This window comes from Megalops cyprinoides, chromosome 9, assembly GCF_013368585.1.
Source record: "Megalops cyprinoides isolate fMegCyp1 chromosome 9, fMegCyp1.pri, whole genome shotgun sequence".
Taxonomy (NCBI): Eukaryota; Metazoa; Chordata; class Actinopteri; order Elopiformes; family Megalopidae; genus Megalops; species Megalops cyprinoides.
Genome location: NC_050591.1, coordinates 15,826,880 through 15,846,499, shown reverse-complemented (window position 1 = coordinate 15,846,499; position 19,620 = coordinate 15,826,880). Strand labels below are relative to the sequence as shown.

At 47.4% G+C, this 19,620-nt stretch overlaps 1 protein-coding gene across 1 annotated transcript; it reads right to left on the bottom strand.

The window, feature by feature from the left end:
- Positions 1–93: 93 nt before the first annotated feature.
- Positions 94–7,841, bottom strand: LOC118783248 (bone morphogenetic protein 2-like). The gene is made up of 3 exons (XM_036537012.1): positions 7,362–7,841; positions 3,025–3,356; positions 94–1,885 (listed from the first exon to the last, which is right to left on the bottom strand). Exons 2-3 carry the CDS (start codon positions 3,347–3,349, stop codon positions 942–944), a joined length of 1,269 nt encoding a protein of 422 aa, XP_036392905.1. The 5' UTR covers positions 3,350–3,356; positions 7,362–7,841; the 3' UTR covers positions 94–941.
- Positions 7,842–19,620: the final 11,779 nt, after the last annotated feature.

Here is a 19,620-nt window from a genome sequence, read left to right as displayed (position 1 = left end):
AATTAAATTATTAGCTGAACTCCAAAATTTGACCACATTCTGACAGTGACACACCAGTAAACTAATGTGGCACTCAAAAACACATAGAAAATCCATCAGTCAGGTTGTGACGTGCAATCAGTACCATGTGGTCATGGAGTCGAGTCAAAGTTCTAACTCTGGTAGAGCTGATCAGATCATTGTGGCTGGGGCCTTGTTGAGTGTTAATATTAAGTGTTCCTCCTTGTTTGATAATCCATACCTGTTTACATTTAAATAATATTTATTCAAAGAACATTCACTTCATTGTGTTCTTAAAGCTTTTTTGAATATTCTTTGTCTCAGCAGAAAAGAAATTGATATAAACATCTCTTTAAATAATAACACATTCAAACTATATCATTATCCTTCAATATTATTAACATTGTTTTAAATACATTGTGATTGATAGCTTTCTGCAGACAGTCTTTAACTGCCGGATTAGCTCCCATTAGAGTCCCGCCAGTCATCTGTGGAGAATTTCGCCATTATCTGAAAATGCGGGAAACACAGTGAAAGATGCATTACGTGACGATGCTCAAGCTGGTATGATAAATCCCGCTGGGAAACCCATCAGAATGGAATAGTTTGTTGGGTCCTGTCCATTGCTGAACTTTTGAAATTTATTTCCTTAAGGTGAAGTAGCCATGTGTGGCTGCAGAATGCGATAAGGGATGGTAGTTAACAAAGCATACGACACAAGGAAGTACGAGCACACGAGAACACGCACAGCAAGACAGGTTACCATTAAGTAGCACGGTCACTAAAGTGACTACAGCGACCCTGTTTCTGGGTGGGTCATGTTATCAGAATTTGCAGAATGCGGGGAAGGGTCATGCACGGTCACGTCTGGGGCATTGTGGGAAAGATGCTCGTGATTTTGACGGACAGAGAGAGCGTCCTGACTCCTCTCCCGCTCGTTGCTACCGGCAGCCGCAGCCCTCCACCACCATGTCCTGGTAGTTCTTGAGGACCACGCGGTCGTGCTGGTCCAGGTAGAGCATAGCGATGGGGCTGAGGGCGGTGGGCACGCAGCAGGCCCGGGGCACCGCCCCATTGACAGAGTTGACCAGCGTTTGCACCATGGCGTGGCTGGAGGAGTTCATGTGGTCGGCCAGGGGGAAGCGGCACTCGCCCAGGCAGAAGAAGGCGTGGTAGCCGCTGGGCGCCACGATCCACTTGTTCCAGCCCACGTCGTTGAAGTCCACATAGAGCGGGTGGCGCCGGCAGCGGGCCCGGGAGAGCCTCTTCAGCTTAGCCGCACGCCCTCCATTGCGCTTCACCCTCCTGTCAGAGCGGCCCCTCCGTCCCGCGTCCCTTCCCTCGCTTCCCCTCCTCTGCTTCCTCAGCGCATCCTTCAGGAAACCCCTCTCTGGACGGCCTTTGGGTGCCACCAGCGGCTGACCGCGCCCATCGTGGCTGTACGTCACCAGCAGGGGTCTCTCTCGTGCCCAGCCGGGCTCCCTCTGCCCAGCGGACCGACGCGTTCTCAGGCGCTCCCCCTGCTGTCCGCCGGAGGGAGTGACGTTCAGGGAGGTCACCTCCAGCACGAACCCCAGATGACCCGCCTTGCCGGTGGGCCTCTCAAAGAGTTCAGAGGTCAGGCTGAAGCTCTCCCAGGAGTCAACGCTGTCGTTGCCTGGCTCGATAATCCGGGACTCCAGCAGCAACGGTGTCGCGTCACTGTGACTGTCAGAAAGGTACAGCTCGACCCTGTGAACCCCCTGAGCAGCCCCTCCACGCAGGACACGGAGCTCTGCTGACGTCACGCGCTCATCCCGAGGGATGGAGGACACATTGAAGGTGATGAGGACTCGGTCCGTCCCGCCTGCCTGACTCAGTGGGAGGAGTGAGGGGCTGTCCATGTCTGAAAGAGAAGGGAACAGTGGATCATTTGCTGAGACCACAACAAACACTAAAAGGGTAATAAGAAAGCTATTAATTTGCACCCCTTTCAAAGGCTGTTCTCTGAATGACCTATCTAATCATTTAAGTTTGAGCTTAAAAGTTTTCTGGAAAATGTTATGTATCAAAATGAACCTCAGGGAAAGTGTTTGGTTAGCGGCACAGTACACAGCACTCAACAAAACAGCGGCCCTTACAAGGATGATATATACTGTAAAAACTTGGCTCACTTGATCAAATATTGCCCTGTACAAAAGCACCTGTTCTGCTCTCCAAGTCTTATGATGAAGGCACTTAAGAAGCATGGCAGAAAATACAACACTATTCACATCAACTTCTTCAATCGAGGCTGTTTTCAAGCAGCCAGAAACCAGCAACTTACCCAGAACACACCACAAAGTCAGACACACAGTTTTTGACTGATATAAGGTCAGCGTCCAATTGTCTTTTGCCTCCAGTGCTTGCTGTCATGACAACAAATGCTACGGGCCAGATTGGATGAAAGCCCCACACACCGTTTATTCCTTTGAGGGTTGAAGTGTGGTAGCAACTACCTGGCCAGTGATACCAAAATGCCACTGTAATTGATTTAATAGCAATAAACGTTTATTCACAAAGTGGTTTTCAAGCATGGTTGCTCAAAGCACTTTCTAGTAAATGCATACAAGCAGAGCAATAAGTGCATAACTAAAACAAACAAGCACACAAATCAGGCAGGGAGGAGTAAAGATAAACAAGGAACAAATGAACAGAAAAGTAGATAAATAACATTCAAAAAAATCCAAATAAAAAAAAAAAACAGACTAAAACAGAATTTCAAGCAAATAACGAGCAACCAAGTTTAAAGCTGCTCCTTGTATGTGTGTGCATGCTCCTGGTGGGCTCCTGGTGTGTGTGTGCTCACTGCTCACGGTGTGTAGGATGGGTTAAATGCAGAGGACGAATTTCTCCATGGGGGATCAATAAAGTACACAATTATTATTATTATTATTAATAACAATAATAATAATAATAATAATAATAATTATGTCTTTGTAGACATATGGGCGATGAGAGTTCAAGGTTAACTTCACAACCCCTGGATGTGTGTGTGCTTCTTACCCTGGTGGTGAAAGCTTCGCACAGTGTTGGCCCCCTGAACATGGTGCTCAGGGAAAGAGAACTGGGGGTCCTGCACCAGGTGGTACTGCTGCGTGTGGAAGCGATACAGGTCCAGCAGGTACTGAGGAACAGGAGTGCCGGGCCGGGGAGCCGGGCGGGACCGCAGGCCCAGCCGTGTCAGCAGGAGGTTCTGGATGGACTGGGCCAGGCCGGGCTGTAGCAGGGGCGACGGGCTGCTCTCTGAGGGGGCGGGACCCTCCTGGTGGCCCGACAGGGCCTGAGGTAGCAGCAGGACCATCAGGACCAGAAGGTTAGCAGGGAGCATTGTGTGTCTGTGGAGGGAAGGGGGAAGATGACACAGAGGGAGGCATTAGGTCGGGCTTATTGAAAATGACCTCCGATCTGTGGGGCCGAAGGGCCCATGGTGACTGCATCCCAACAACCACATACAAATAGACTGGCCACACGCACACAAAAGATTAAACTCAAAATACAAAATCTGCCATGAATCCCGTAGAAATACACAGCCAACATCTAAGCAGGGGTAATAATTGACTCTAGCGCGTCTGTTTTCTTGCTCATGAGCTCTCCATGACCAGTAATGTTGCTCACTTGCTGGCTTTCTGGCTACTGTGTAACATGACGTTCTATGCAGTTTTCACTTGTTTCACTGTCTGCCAAGACAAACAGCAAAAAGAGCAAAAGTGAGGTCTGCACACAACGTCTGTTGGCTCTAAATGAGAATGTTTCCATCAGGTCTTTAAAAGGAAGACAATCACACACCTCCACAAATACACAAAGTCCATATCCTGGGTTCACCTGACCTGAGGCAGATATGCTGCGGGGAATGAAGTAAGGAGAATAAATGAGGAGCTGTGCAATGATTCTGGTTCTCCTTTCAGGAATTCTGGTTCCAGGCCTAAAAATTTGTGTGGGTTAATACTTTTCGGGCAATATGTCCCTGGTGCTTTCATATCGCCTGTCGGTGCAGGACCGATCACGCTGCCTGAAAGCACCCATCGTTCTGTCTGATGTTTCTTCTGTCATTCAAAGTTGTAGTCACTGGGTCTTTTCTCCGATTCCCCGCACTCTCTGACAGACTCAGATCTCCCGTTTAGACGGCAGGGACTGCTTGCCACCTGATATCTCAGCGTGTAACAATAACTTTATTTATATTCTACCTCTTGAAACACAACACTGAAGGCAAACCGATTCATGTGAATGCACCGTTTCTCCCGGCTGGTGTGCTAACGCTGCGGTAACGGCGCTCTGTGGGTTGGCAGGATCTGGCCACGGGAGAACGGCAACAGCTACGGCTGCATCATCACAGCCGGACACACAGACTCGAGTGCTCTCCTGGGGGAGGGGCAGCTCTGTAGCAGAGAGTGATGCCGTCGAATACCGAATGCATTAACTTTCACTGCCCTGCCCACCTGAGCCAAGCCAGAGGAGGACAATCAGAGAAGCAGGCAGCTGACTCCCTCCCGCTGTTTCCGGTCATAAACTAGATTAAGCCCCCACCTCCCTGCTCACCAACAGTGTTATGACCTTATTGAAGTTCAGTTTGTGTGGGGGGGGGGGGTGGGAGGGGGGGTGGAGACAGGGGGCACACAGAGGACACTCCCCCTCTACTCTGTCTTTGTCCTATGCCTATCCCTCTAATATACTTGACTTAAAAAGAAAAACAACCCTAAACTTAATTTGGCTCCTTCAGTGGCTATTGTGTCTGTCTCCCCCGGACCCCCCCAACGTCACGTCATCCATTCATCCGTTCAGCCCGCGATTGCTTTCCCGCGATGTCTTCCGCTCCTCCTCGGGGGAACTGATTAAGTGAGCTGAGCTGCTTTCAACATTATTAGGTCCTGTCTGCCCCCCCCACTGCCCTCCCCCTCCACAGACGGGGGTCTGACCCTCGCTGGCACAGCCAATGCAAATGAGCACGCCTGTTTAAACAGACACGGGCTGTCATTGGAACAATCAAGTGATGTGGTCCGCCGGTTACCTGCCATGGACCGTGATTACTAGTCAACAGCAAATGTGCATAAACACAAATACACGCACACTCACATGATGCACACACACTATCCGAAGTGGGGATGTCCCTGGTTGGAAAGCATTTCTCTCTGCCTGTAATGAATGGTGTTTTTGTGGAAGAGCACGGCAGTGCCCAGACAGGGGGGAAAAAGGTCTGGTGAGTCGCCCCACCGGGCTGATTTATCCTTTGCCTCTTTTTCAGGCGTTACCCACAGTTCCCCCCTCTTTCTTCCTGTTGTTCTCACCCATGTTCCTTTCTCAGATTCTTTCTCGCTCTATCTCTCTCATTCTCTCTCTCCAAATCTCTCTCTTTCTTGTTCTGTGTCTGAACCCCAGAACTCCTGCCTGCTTCTCAGTTCCTTACATGATGGGTCTACCTGGAGAGGGCTGTTTGAAAGCTGTCTCACCCTCCATTGATATCCACTCCTTTGATTATGTGATTAAGTGATTAGGTGATTATCACACCTCACGTCTCCCCCTCCAGTTCTACGTAATATGTCAACCTGTGAGATGATCACCTCTTGTGCCTACATATTGTGCATATTTATGAATGGGAGCAATTGCCATCAGAACTAGTAGTAGTGTTGACAAAAAAAAATCTGATATGATTTCCAGAATGGCCTTTAACGGTTCTCTCCACATAAGATGACAGTAATGTCACAACCAATAGTCACGCAATATGTAATATTTCTCTTATGGATATCTGAAAGGCCATTCTCTGCATCACAGTGAGTTGAGTTCTCAAAGACTACATTCTTACAGATGTCTATTTAATCATTATTAATGCTCTCACCCTTCTTAAATGATGCTTAATCTGTGCTGTACATTAAGTCAAAAGAATGGCTAAATTTCGGGATATGTTTTCCAGTGCATGAGAGATGAAATCATTAGAATAATAATCTAGGTAACCCACAGAGTGTTTTCATTACAGTGTATTAGAGCAGCTCTGTGACTAAGAGGTTAATAACAGGGGCAGTCCAACCCACTGGCTACAGGCTTCTACAATTCTTTATGATAACTTCAGTCCTGAACACAAGCCCCTGTTCACTCCAAATGTACAGTGCAAACCACATATAGTGGGAAACTACAAACACTCACATACATTTTCCCACACATGCATGCACATATTTGCACATGTGTGATGGCATGCTCACATACCCATACACACATGCACACACATAAGCTAAAATGGTGTGACTGAATACCTTCACAGAAGTACACAAATACACGCTCATGTTCCGATGTGCTTCGCGTACCAATACAAAAAGACCCATGCGCACACACATGGGCAAGATGCTGTGCATGCATACCTACACAGCCAGGGCGCTCACGTACTCACAATCACAAACACACACACACACACAGACAGACCAACACACACACACAAACAGCAGTGACCTCAACAACGGTGCGGAGCGTTCCGCCAGTGCTGCAGCCAGTACACGCCAGGGGTGTCCCAGAGAGGAGCACAGTGGCCCAGACACGACGCTGTGGGTGTTCCACTGCTGCGTCGCTGCTCCAACCGCTGCCCACGCCACTGACCCTGACTTGTCCCTCTGACAGTGATTATGGTCACGACCAGTCACTCCTCTTTCCATGCCCTTCCATGCATATGTGCCCACGCCACTCCATGCCCCAATAAAGTTGTGAGACTTTTGCATTTGCCTCTTCTTAAAATATGTTTGCACAGATAAATACGTGCCTATTTTGACATCTTGCTTCTGCACTTTGCTCATTTAAAATTTCACTCTCAATAAGTCGGGAGGGGGAAGTTTGTTCAAATCATGATGAATAACTCCACAACGGATGGTCATGGTCAAACATGCCACCTGACCTCAGACACCAGCCATTCAACAGGCACTACCTGTTCTGTCACTGCAGTGTATTGAGCTACCCTGTGATATCAGAGAGTATCACTTTGTACAATAACAACAGCTGCCAAATGTTTAACCTTATGTACACAAATCCCACACGCGTATATTGAGCAACCTTTACATTTCAGAAATCACATTATGACTTGAGTAAGACCACAATCACCTGTGCTCCAGGTGGGCAGGCTGCAGGTGTGGTCTCGTCAACCTGTCCTTGTATGATAAAAGCCAAGTGGAGGGGTGCCAATTTGCATGTGTATATCCAGCTGATAGTGTAAGCAGCACAGCCCCGGCTGCAAGCTTCAGCTGGGAAGGTGTGTGTGTGTGTGTGTGTGTGTGTGTGTCTGTGTGAGAGAGAGAGAGAGAGAGAGAAAGAGAGAGAGAGAGAGAGAGAGAGAGAGAATGTTTGTAAAGTGTGTGTGAAATACTCACGTCCAGGAGGAGTGGGAGATGTGCAGAGTCCATGGTTTGTTCTTGCGCTCCAGCGTTATGGACCCTTGGGCCGCGTGGGTACCGTAGAAGGAAATGTCCCCCCCCCTTCTCTATTTCTTTTTCACTGTCAGGTCAGCTTTTGCCTCTCCCAGCCCTGCTAGAATAGGCATGCAGCGAGGATGAAGACACCCTTCCCCTCTCTGTGTCCCGGCGCTAGGCTCCTCTCTCACCCCCTCATCCTGTTGTCAGTTCAGCCTGCCCATAAAAAAATCCGGCAGCTTCCCTTCCCTGATCTCTGCGACCAGCTCCCTCGCTGCGCCTCACACCTCTGCCTCACTGCCTGACTACGGAGCAGATACAGTCAGAGGAAGAAGAAACTGATGAGGTTCAACTTTTTCTCACTGGTAAAAAGCCTTCTGCTCGCTCTCTCTGCCTCTCTCGTTCCCTGTCTCTCACCCTTTCTTTTTCCTTTCCTCCCCCTTTTTCTTCTCTCTCTCTCTCTCTCTCTCTCTCTCTCCCTCTCCCTCTCTCTCATGCTGTGCTGAAGACCCAGCTGGTAAAATCAGTTTAGCTTTAATTGACTTTCCTGTCAGTTTGGATCCTCCCTGATAGTGATGTCACTGAGGCAGGCCCATACACGCACGCACACACACACACACACACACACACACATACACACGCACACTTCTTGAGATAAGGTTTGCTCTGGCTTGGCTAACGGACAAAGCACAGGGCTGAGGCATGACAGGGAAGAGCCCCAGTCTTCCTACCATTTCATAGTTAATCATTAGCTTTGTTGCAGCATGCGTTATTGTAGGACACATTCGACAGCGTCGTAAGAGACACATACATACAAAAGTAATTTCATGCCTATGTCATTAGTCCAAGTGTATGTGCCTACAGAGCTAAGTAGAAGGCAAAAGCATAGATGCAGGCAGTGCTGAAGCTGTTAGACCACGTACCATGTGACGCGAGGTAGAATCCTCCAAGGATGTACGTGAGCAAGGTGCAGTTGTCCTTCCAATGACGTCTGCCAATTTGGTATGCCTCCGGCACCGCCATGAGAGAGTGTCTGTTTCGATGCATCATCTGACGGATTAGATTGCATCTGGACAATTGCTTGTGCCCCCCCCCCCCACCCCCCCCAAAGGCACGCACATAGCCTCCGTTCTCCATTCACAAAGGGATGAATGAATGCTCTTCTGCCTTTGTCTCCTCGCTACGACCTTATGTGGTACTACAAGACCGCCCTACGCTCTCCTCTGCATCAAACCCACCGCGTGTCTCACTACTTAGAAGAGGACAACAGTGTGGTGTAGTGGTAACAGAGCTGAAGTGTTGACCTTAAGGTTCCAACTTCTTGAATCTTGGACGACCTGGGATGAAGGGATCAAACAGTAGTTAACTGAAAGTGCTGTGGGGGATACAGCAGGAGCAACAGGGCTGTTCACCCAACCACTTGGCCTCTGGTGTGACAGAGATAAGTTCAACGGCATTAAACCAGGTAAGAGCCACAACACACAGGAGGCCCCCGAACTGTCACACCACATTACAATACTGTCACTGAAATGTAGCCCCTTCACTGCAACATCACGGGAACAATGTAAGGGCATTATATGTCAGCTGGGAAAGTCCATTTTGGCCCCGAATAGCAGGTCCCTGTCCTCTCACATAGAGAACAAGAGAAGGGATTTGGAGGGAAAAACAGACACTCACTGCCTCAATGTTTCCCATACACTGGAACAGACATCTCGGGTCACAATTCAAATACACAGACCCATGGATTGAACCTACATTTGTCCCTAACTTTGGCTAGAAAAACAGTAAATGCCAGTGTTACTTTTTCCAAACAAACGCAATTTCTTCCATTCATTGCAGTGATCCCCCAAAATTCCTGCCACTTGAGTGCTGTCCAAGTGAAGCTAGAAGTGATGTTCACCTCATTTAGCCACAGATACACGTGCCATTTCTGAAGCCCGTCATGGCTGCCTTTGCTTTCCTGAAGCAATATGTAATAATTATCTAACCCTGAACTTTGCAATTTGGCAAATGGAGACTTGAACAAATAAACATCAAACATCAGATGTTCATCTTCTTTGACGACATCTCTGTCATCTCTTGCTCACAATAAAATTGTGTATTATGTATTACAGGTAGGTGGCAAGACCGTAGGTTTAGTGTTGGCCTCATCTGATAAACCGAGGTGGATAGTCAGATCTAGAACGAGCAGACTCAGGACACATTTTACTAACACAGGATGCCCGCATCTTCTCTGTTTTGTGCCTACCAAGCACCACTAAATGCAAGCTTTCTCAACCTCTTCACTGGAAACGGTCTGTATCACTATACCTAACGCCTGTTCATAAAATGCCTGGCTGTCTATGCTGTTAAAGGTTTATTCTTTTTATTTCATGTGGAGCTGTTAATCTGCTTCTGTGACTAAATGATTATCTTTCCCTCCTTTGGAAAACTATACTGTGCCAGGCAGACTTTATCTCCCTTTTGCAGCACCTCAGATGGGTCTCACCCCCGTGTGTATAGATACCACAAACCACAAACTGAGAGGCATTTTAAAGTACCCCAGGTTGCCTCACAGCTGCACTGGAGCACATTGGGGGATCTTAATTCCTTAATTCAGTCAGATTGTTCCTGGTTATGGTGTCAACCTCTGCACTGCATCTTCCTGTCTCCCAGGAACCATGCTGCAGAGAGGAAGGGAGGGTCTCCTATCTCAGACACATCTGGCTGCTCTGTGGTCGACCATAAGAGGCAGAGACGGGGGAGCGTGGGGGAGAGGTGAGAGTGTGAGAGGGGGGAGAGAGAGAGGGAGTGAGAGAGAGAGAGGGATAACAGGACAAACTCATACACTAACACAAGCTGGCCCTGTATTAACAAGAATTCCAAAGTGCATTTTTGCAGAGATAAGATTCCATTCTACTGAGTTAACTGGTCCTGAAACAGAAGGGGAAGAAAGGGAGATGGTGGTTGGGTTGGGGGGTGGGGGGCATGTTTGGGGTCAACTCATCCAAACCCCCCCACATGACCAGACAATGAGAAACGATGTGTTTCTTTTGAAGGCACTGTTTACCGAAGAGCTTCCAGCACATTCTCTGCAAAAGATTCAAAGAGGAGGATGTTTCCTCCTCTGCTCCGAATGATAAAACTACCCCCCCACCCCTGTCTGTCTCTCTCTCTCTCACTCTCTCACTCACTCACTCACTCACTCACTCACACACACACACAAACACACACACACACACACACACACACCCACCCTCACCCTCCTCCTGAACACATTCCGGTGATATCATCAGTGCAAATGTTGAAAACAAGGTTGTTGCAGGCTGGTGAATGGTGGTGGGAGGTGGCGGGGTGGTGATGGCAGCTGACGGGGGGGGGGGGGGTTGTTAGTGTTTGTCCTTGTTTTCATGACAATAATTTTATAAATGAGTGTATGTGTTGGGGTTAGAGGACTGGGCGGAGGAGACATGCTCGGCACGTACAGCACTGCTATTCAGGGCTGTTTCAGTTCTCAGCGTCTCCAGTTGCTTTGTGATGGTGGGGGTGCTTTTCCTGTGAGATGGGCCACCATCTTTCGTCCAGAAGTTTACTGTGCCCCGACCATTCAGATAGTGAGCAATAGTGATCAGTGATGAAGTGGCCACCAGACCACTGAGGAACAGCTGGGAATGTACTGTAACCTTATTGGGTCTTCTTCAATCAACACTTCCTGTTCAGTCTCATTGACAATTATGTCAGGGTGTTCTGGGATTGATCAGAAGGGCTGATGTTTTTGCATTCTGCCATTTTGATTAAAAATTTGGAATCATTGTAGATCTGACTCACCTGATTACATTTTAACACACAGATAATGTTCAGACTGAAATATGTTTAATGTTTGGAGGGAAACGTAGTTTATTTTAAAAATATATTCTTTTTTAGAGGGCACCTAGAGCAGTTGTCTTAAAATTGTCCATAGTTATTCATTAAGTTTGGGAAATGCCTTGAGTAGGTTTTCGGAATTTACCCCAACTGGACATGCCAAGCCCGGATCAAGTCAATGGCCCTTCCAGATTTATAAATGCTCGGTACGTCCAAACAAACTTTTTCCCTAGGTTTTATTTTCTCATGGACCCACCCAAAACCATTTTGGTTCCACACTTCATATTTAAGCCCTTGGATGAGAGTATAGGTTGGAGCGAGTCTGTTGGGATGAAGCAGTCATTGTTGGGACGTCTGGTCCCCATCACAGAAAGCTCTCCTCAGCCATCTCAGAAGAGTTTTTTATTAATGGCCTTTATGGAACATTGGAATAACAGATTGCCCTTTAATTCACAAGCATGATGGCCAGTATTTTCTGTTCTCTCTTACTGTACACACTTACTGGTTGGCCTGACGACGGCTCCACAGTTCCGGTGCAAACTTGACTCGCCACACCCTGCCAACCGTCAAAGGTAAAGAAGTTAAAGGACTTTGCCTTTCCCTTCCTTTTAATCATAAGGTAACTACAGATTTGAAAGTAGTTACTTCAGCTTTTTTTAAAAAAAACATCCATTGTTTGAGATCACCCTCAGCTGAACCATTCCTGGACTTCACAAAGAGCAACATCATGCTACAAATAGTGGAAGCTGAATGATGACACTGTATACAACTTTGGTATGCAGTCAACCAAAACAGTGGTCAGGCTGAAAGCAGGCAGGAATTCTCTTCCTACCCTGTCCGTGGTTCCTTTCAGCAGCTAATGTCTGCCTCTGAGTCTCCTGAGAAGCTCTTTGTCCACAGGGTGATGGCAAATTGCCGATGCTGTTTGACATGATGTTTTCAAGCTTTAGTTAGATCTACCTTTCGAGACAGACAAAGTGTCAAAGCTATAGATGCAGGGGTTTGATGGATTATTTGACTATTCACCTTGAGTCATTTTTACCTAGAATGCCTTAAAGTGTCATAGGCAGACAGATGGCAGGTGGAGCAGCGCTGGTCACACTAACAGCACCACCTGCAGTAGGTGCGACAGTAGTATCTGTCATGCATGCTGATGTTTGTATAGTGTTCAGCAACTCAAGGGCACTAACGAGAGGGCTCCAATCAGACTCAAGGTTTTGGGTTTACAACATGGGACAGATTTGGTGACCATCTGCTTCTAAATATTGCAATCCTTAGACCTGCGGTCGCAGATGAGCTGGCACAACTTTGCTTGCATTTGTAGCCTGTGACGCTCTGGACTTCAACCCCCTTTAACCACAGCACTAGTGCTGTTTGTTCCCACAACAAATGCACAAGAGCCAGCCCTGCAATTCACTTAATCTCACAGGCAGCTTATCTGCAGTGAATTTACAGGCTATAAAATAACTGTTCTCCTCAGACACCTGGGAGCGGGGGGGGGGGGGGTTGGTGGGGATGGGGCAGTGGAAGGTGGGGGTGGGACAGAAATAACAGGAAACAAATCCCTCCATTCATGTAAAGCTGTCTGGGTGGCTTGCCATCTGAAATAAATAGATAAATAAGTGAGGAACCCAAAGCGGCGGAATTTAAAAACCAGGGACTGCTCAATCCAAACAGCAACACCTGCGGCTCGCTCGGACCGGGCCCGTCGCCGTGACGACGGCCGGCATTGTGCGTAAACAGTTTACAGTAGGGGCAGGAGCAGAGGGGGGTGTTGAGGGGGCTGAGGGCGGGGAGGCGCAGGAGAGCAGGGTGGAGGGCTGAGGATGAAGAGGTGGGAACCGGAACGGAAGGAAAGAACAGACAGCATTTGAGAGAGAAAGACAAGAGGGGTGGGGACGGAGCTGAGGGTGCTTGACAGCGGTTTAATTTTTTTCAATGGCGGAAACAGATGGCTGACGGGCAAACGGGGCTGCCAGCTCCTTCCTGGGCCACTTCCTGTCCCTGTCCAGTGAGTGGACGGCAAGCCTAAGGAGAAGCCGGCCCAGGAGGGACTTGCATCCTGCTTTTAGTGATGTCATTTCAGTGACCCCCTGCTGAGCCGTTACTGCTTTTCTCATTCCCTCCCAGATGTAACAGATGTGTAGTTCACGTAAGGTATATGGCTTTCAACAAGATCATATCCCGTGTTCATTCTGATGTGGGATATGAATTTCAGTGAGGTCGTATCCTGCATTTATTCCAATGTGGGTGGAAACGCCCAAAGGGTTTGTGTGCAATATAGAGTTTTTACCTTGCCTACCTACAAAAAGGCTCTGCTCTTTTCCCTTATCTCTAGTAATTGTATGCTGAAGCTACAAATATACATTTCGGTTTGAGCAGCCATTTGTAATATCAAGTATGGATGGTGCAAAGAAATCTTTGTATATAAATACTAGCTTCCTGTCGTCACATGAAGTAATTTGCATGGCACTTGAGTCCACCTATTTACTAGCCATTTAGCCAACTAGCTAGATTAAATGCATGCACATTCAATCTAAAAGCTCTTTGTTGGCACTTTGTTGCACTTATGACAGTGCAAGTTTAATTTATTGTTTATCTTAATAAGAAATAACACTACTGAGAACAAATATAAGCATGACTAGGCTTGAGTAGCTGATCCAGTTAAGGTGCTTGTTCCTACAGCTCAGACTTGTCTTCAAGTCTGTGTCACTTGACACTAACACTAGCAGGTGTTCATGGTAGTTGTCTATGTTTTTGTCAGCCACAGCCCCCTCGTCCCTCTCCTTTGGCACCCTCTAGCAGCTTGTGAGGTGGCTGCAAATGCCTCGGATGGCATCAGTGCAGATATACTTATCCTCCAGTCAGATTTTCCTCCACTGTGGTGCACTGTGCGGCTCGTAGTGTGAAAAATGGACTTTGTCTGAGTGTGAAGGATGAAGGAGGATTTCCCCCATTTGCCTCAATGCTCCAGTGTAAACAGAGGGTGTTGCAGAGGTTGGCTTAATGTAGCGCAATCACTGCTTCACAGAGGGGTAAAAAAAATGGGAAAAGCATAAAGAAAATCTACAGAGAAAAAGAATTTTCACTCACCTTAATTGTCCGTTTATGGTGTTGCAGGTGTTTGTGCTGGAGACGGAACAGTGATGTTGAGGTAACCTGGGACTGAAGTGTCCTTGCCATTCATCTGATAAACATACCACAGGGAGACAAATTTCAAGTGTAGCAGGATGGGAAGGAGCAGAGATGAAGGGATACATAGACATAGAGACCTAGAAAGGGGATTGACATAGATACCTAGAAAGGTGATTTTACAGCCTGGGCTGTCTTAAATGTTAGACTACTCTGAGATGGTCCTGATTTAACCTGGGACCAGAACAAGCCTTGATTTGTGAGGGCCCCATGAAATGTCTGACTGGGGGCATGTCCGGGCCTGTAGTGTCCTTTGCGTCCTGTAGTGTCCCACAGGTTGTTTAAGTGCATTTCAAAGAGCTAGGTCAGGCTATCTTGTTTCTCACTCAAACTGTAGGATGAGAACTCCCCACGACTCCCCCCACCACCTGCCCTATGGGATAAACAGGCTGTAAAAAAAGCTCATAGCGCATAACTCACCAGGTGAAAGTGCAAACCGGTTACAGATTGCTAAGTGCAGTATTTATGTAGTCTTTGACAGAGTCAGACCCCCAGCGCCAGATGTGCTGGTGTCAGAGGAGTGTGAAATTGTGTGAATACAAGCATGTGCAGCACTGGGGTCCAGCCGCTGATCTCGGCATCCAGCTCTACCATAAGGGGAAGCTTAGCAGATCACACATCATGAGGTGGCTGCATATTTCATGAATATGACATCATCAGCACACGCCAAATAGGTGCTGCCTGCAAGTATATGTTGGGGAACAGGCAGGCTCCAGAGACTGAGGCCTCTCACTTCCAGGATTGCCTGGGGCAGGGTCTGCAGCTCTGACAGGAGAAGGATGTTCCTGAGGACCGGGGCAGAGGACCGGAGAAGGCGGACGGAGGGGCTGAAGGAACGGAGGCGGCTTCATCGCGTTATCTCAGCCTTGTGTTTACCCAGATTTGGCTTCCAGGATATCATCAGTAAATAAGCGCCTCGAGATAGACATGTTCTGGAGCCCCGCCAGCACCTTGCCCCAGACTCACCCTGGAATGCCCCAACTACTGGAGGCTGGAGTTGGAGAGACAGGCAAGCAGACTGGGGGGGCTATTTCCTCCTTGAAAAGGCTGCACTGGGAAGAAGCAGAAAGTCCTGGGCCACAATGTAGGTCTGAAAGAACAAGAAAGAGGAATAAAATCTAAACGATCAAAAGATTATTAATTGTCACTAATTATTTATTTGTCTATGTGAGCATTCAGAAACTGTGAGGGAATAAATGATTCAGAGCAATACCATTAATCAGTCCAGGTGTATCTTCATCTCTCTCTCCCTCTCCTTGCAGCAGTATCATGCGATAGCACGTGGGAGCCCAGACTTGGTTACCGTAGGGATTTTGGGAGGGAACGGAGAAGCAGCTGCTTTACTCTGGGGGCATTGATTGAGCACCGCTGACGGTTCGCCCGCAGCACGATGAAGGTTGCCGACCCCAATTTGTGAGAGGGAGGAGGAGGAGGAGGCGGAGGCTGCAACATGTACGTCAGTCGCGGTACTAATGGGCAAATGTCCTTGTCTGGACACAAGTAAATCAAACAGAGAGAGAGAGACAGAGAGAGAGAGAGAGAGAGAGAGAGAGAGAGAGAGAGAGAAGGGGAGAGAGATACGGGGAGAAATTGAGAGGGATTAGAAGACAGAGACAGAGTGAGGAGGGAGGGAGAGAGAGAAAGAGAGAGAGAAATGACAGTTTGGGGGGCTCAGAGGGAAGAGGCGTGGGCGTGGGTGCGTGTGTGAGTTGAATTAGAAGCAATTACATTTGTTTCCCAGCCCACCCTGCAAACCATCTCTTGATGATGTGAGAGAAGGGAGAGGAGATAAACGCAGGAAGGAGAGGAGAGAAAGAACAGAGTGTTTCAGAGGTGGGGAGAAGGACAGGGGTGGGGGGGGGGGTGGCGTGTGGAGGTAGTGGCTGCTGGGAACTGTTTTCCCCTTTGGTTTCTGTGAAATGTTTTTGAAGTTTGTTGTCTTACATAAGTCACAAAGGAAAAGTTAATGGCGAGAACATAGCCTTAAAGGATTGTCGCACCCCCCCACCCCACACCCCATTAATGCCGAAGTAATTCTACAATAGTCTTCAAAGGAGACCAGTGTTGATATCTAAATGATATGAACTCAATAACTACTCCACACACCATTGACACAGCTATTACTCAAACAGAAGTAGTAGCAGTTGGCGGAGAGTACAGTAGCAGTGGTAGAAACGTAAGGCGGTGTAAGATGAAGAGTAATATGAGTAAGGAGTGGATGGAAGAAAGGGAGAGTGACACAGAGGAGAAGAAAGTCGAAGAGAAGAAATGGACAAGAGAGGGATTTAGGGAGGAGGTGTTGTGAAGGCAGCAGGAACAAAGACGCCCCCTCTGCCTCTTTCCCTGGATGATAGAGATGTTATTTCTCATTGCGAACCACATGAAAAGTGAGTGATTGGCAAAGGAAGACAGTGCTTGGGACTTGGCTTGCAGCAAATGGATTCAGCTCCAGCAGGAAACCACTTTTCAGATACTGCCTTTTTTTTGCATTTGCCCTTACGTGTTTTTCGTAATTGAAAGATTTTAACAGGGAGGACCTACTTGGCTGCCTCCGCTAGTGTTCCAGCAGCGAGCTGAGGCCCCACTGAACACTTTCGTCAAAGCACTGAGAGGATGGTGTGAGGCTTCTGGGAAACAGCTTGGCGGAGATCCTCCTCTCCATCTGGCGTCTGCATCCTTTGCTTGGGCTGCTGGGTCTTCAAAGCCACAGAGTACAACACTAAGGAAATGTCTTCCTTCAGACATGGCTGTTATTTGAAGATGGCATCATCTGCAATGGGAGAGTGAGGCTTCATGAATCCCAAAAAGGGTGGAGCTATCATGAGTTATCAGTAACTCGTGGATTTTGAACAAACCATAGTACTTTGCTTTGGAGAGTAAACTCTTCTGATTGGCTCATACATATCAGTGGTTGACAAGATAATGTAACTCTGCTTACTATTGAATTCATGAGACCTCAGGCCACCATGCTATGTCAAATTTGGGTAATAAAAACAATCAGTAATGTGTATATATGATCAGAAACCAGCAAATTATTTTATAAAATGTATCATTTTTATCAGTGTATTTTCATACTTTTTCTCCTTTTTGCAGCCTTGTTCAGAATCTCCCATTGTACATCAGGCTCATCCCACCATGATAAGCTTTGTCACAGGTGTGCAGGAGCACTGACGTGAGACCAATGCAATCCACTGATGCACTCGCACATGGCCAACAGCTGTTTCTGTACTAAAAGCCACACAGTGAGCGCCAATTGGAAGACAGGTGCCACTCCACCGACATCATCTGAAATCTGACCAATTTGCAGGTGCCTTAGAAATCCCTGCCTGACATATCAACCCCTATTCCCAGCGGAAAGAAACACATTTGTTCAGCCACCAAGGGCCCTTTGTGATTGTAGGCACATGATATGGCCAGTTTAGAACCCAGGCTGTAGGGCTCAAAGAGGAATAGCTATTTACATAGCTAATCTCCATTTCTATCTGGAAACAGCTGGACAACACAAACAATCACTGCACATCAAATATAATGTGTCAATTATTTTTAGCATGAAAACTGCAAATATTAATGTCACAGTGACTGAATCTGGCTGCCTCCTCTCCACAGGAAATTTCAGTCTTTACGCTGTGTAAATTTCATCCAGAGAGAGATTTAATATGCACAGGTGATTGTTGGAGATGTAGTCTAGAGCTGTGGACTACACTCGAGCTTGCCCTGGACTTCACCACCACTGCTGCAAACTGCTCTGTAGGGGTTCTATGTAGTGGACAGGATGTGCAATGAAAGGATGTTTCCAATTTTCCATTAGTGTCAAAGCCCACATTAGGATATGACTGTTGGTGGGCCCCATTCAGTTTTGAAATTGGTTGACCAATAAGAGGCTCTGTGCACACTGGGAATTCCTTGGTTCCCCTGTGATCTGGCTCACATTGGGATCATGAGGGCAGAACAGGGTGAGATTAAACTGGAGGAGTGGGTCACACGTCCAACCCTCATTAGTGCCATCTTGCCGTGTTTAGTCTGTTGAAGGGCCTCAGGGCTTTGATGCAGATAAACCCGGATGTTTGCATCTCTCAGTAATTACAACCCCCATTCCATTGCTTCCTGTCTAGACAGAATCTGTGCCCACCCCCTCTCCCAGCCACCTGATAAAAGATGCCACGTGCATCTCAACGTTAGTTGTCTCTCTATTAATATTTCTGTGAGTTAGAGACTAGGAATATTGCATACTGACTACTCTCTTTATGCTAGACAAGTGGATCTTCATGACCCACTTAATGGGCAAAGGTATCATGTGACTTTCTACTTTCCCAATGAAGTCCTGTCACAATGAATGTCCCCCTTATACCTGTTTCATACTTCACCTTCTACAGTAAAAAAAAAAAAATCCATCCTATATCTCAGTCCCAAATCCCATCACAGACATGTATGGAGAGGGCTGAAGGTTAGGTCTGAGGATTTCAAGGTTCAAATTTCATTGGATGCAGTAGGTCAGTGGTCACAGCACTAGATGGTGTGTCATAACATACAGTATTTTCAAGGGAGGCCAGGGGCCAAGGTCAATGCCCCCAACATTGGCATGATTTTCATCCCATGGCTTTTTCTGCTGAGTTTTTTCTCTGCCCCTGCAGTATGCCAGAATTGTGTTTTTCTGTTCATATTTGTATCCTACATGCAATAAAGTATGGCTTGCGTGAAATGTGATTATTTTAAATAATTGAAAATAAATGATTTCACTGAAATAGACCATTTCACCTATCGAGCTTCAGTTTGGCTCTTTACTCATCATATTACCACACAGATTGGAAGAAGTTTGATACCCACCCCAGCTCACTGAGCTGCATGAACAAGAGAAAAAAATTCTGCAGTTCACCATACACTTCAGCAGCAGACAGGGACATTTTGTAGGATAAAGCAACCTTCACTGGTAAAACCCATGTGCTCTTGACCTATGTCTTCATCAGGGTGATGCCAACTCAGTGGCATTTACCTGATGTTGTATTACCTAACCACTAAACTAATGCCATGCCTTGAACAACCAATCTTTGGTCACTGTCATGTGGTAGAATTTTCATTTCACTCCCCAGTTAACCCCCCCCCCCAAACCTCTCCAACCCCATCTGTGTCTGCTTGTGTGCAGTGGCCGTCTATGAACATAACCCCCCCCCCCCCCCCCCCGCCCCCC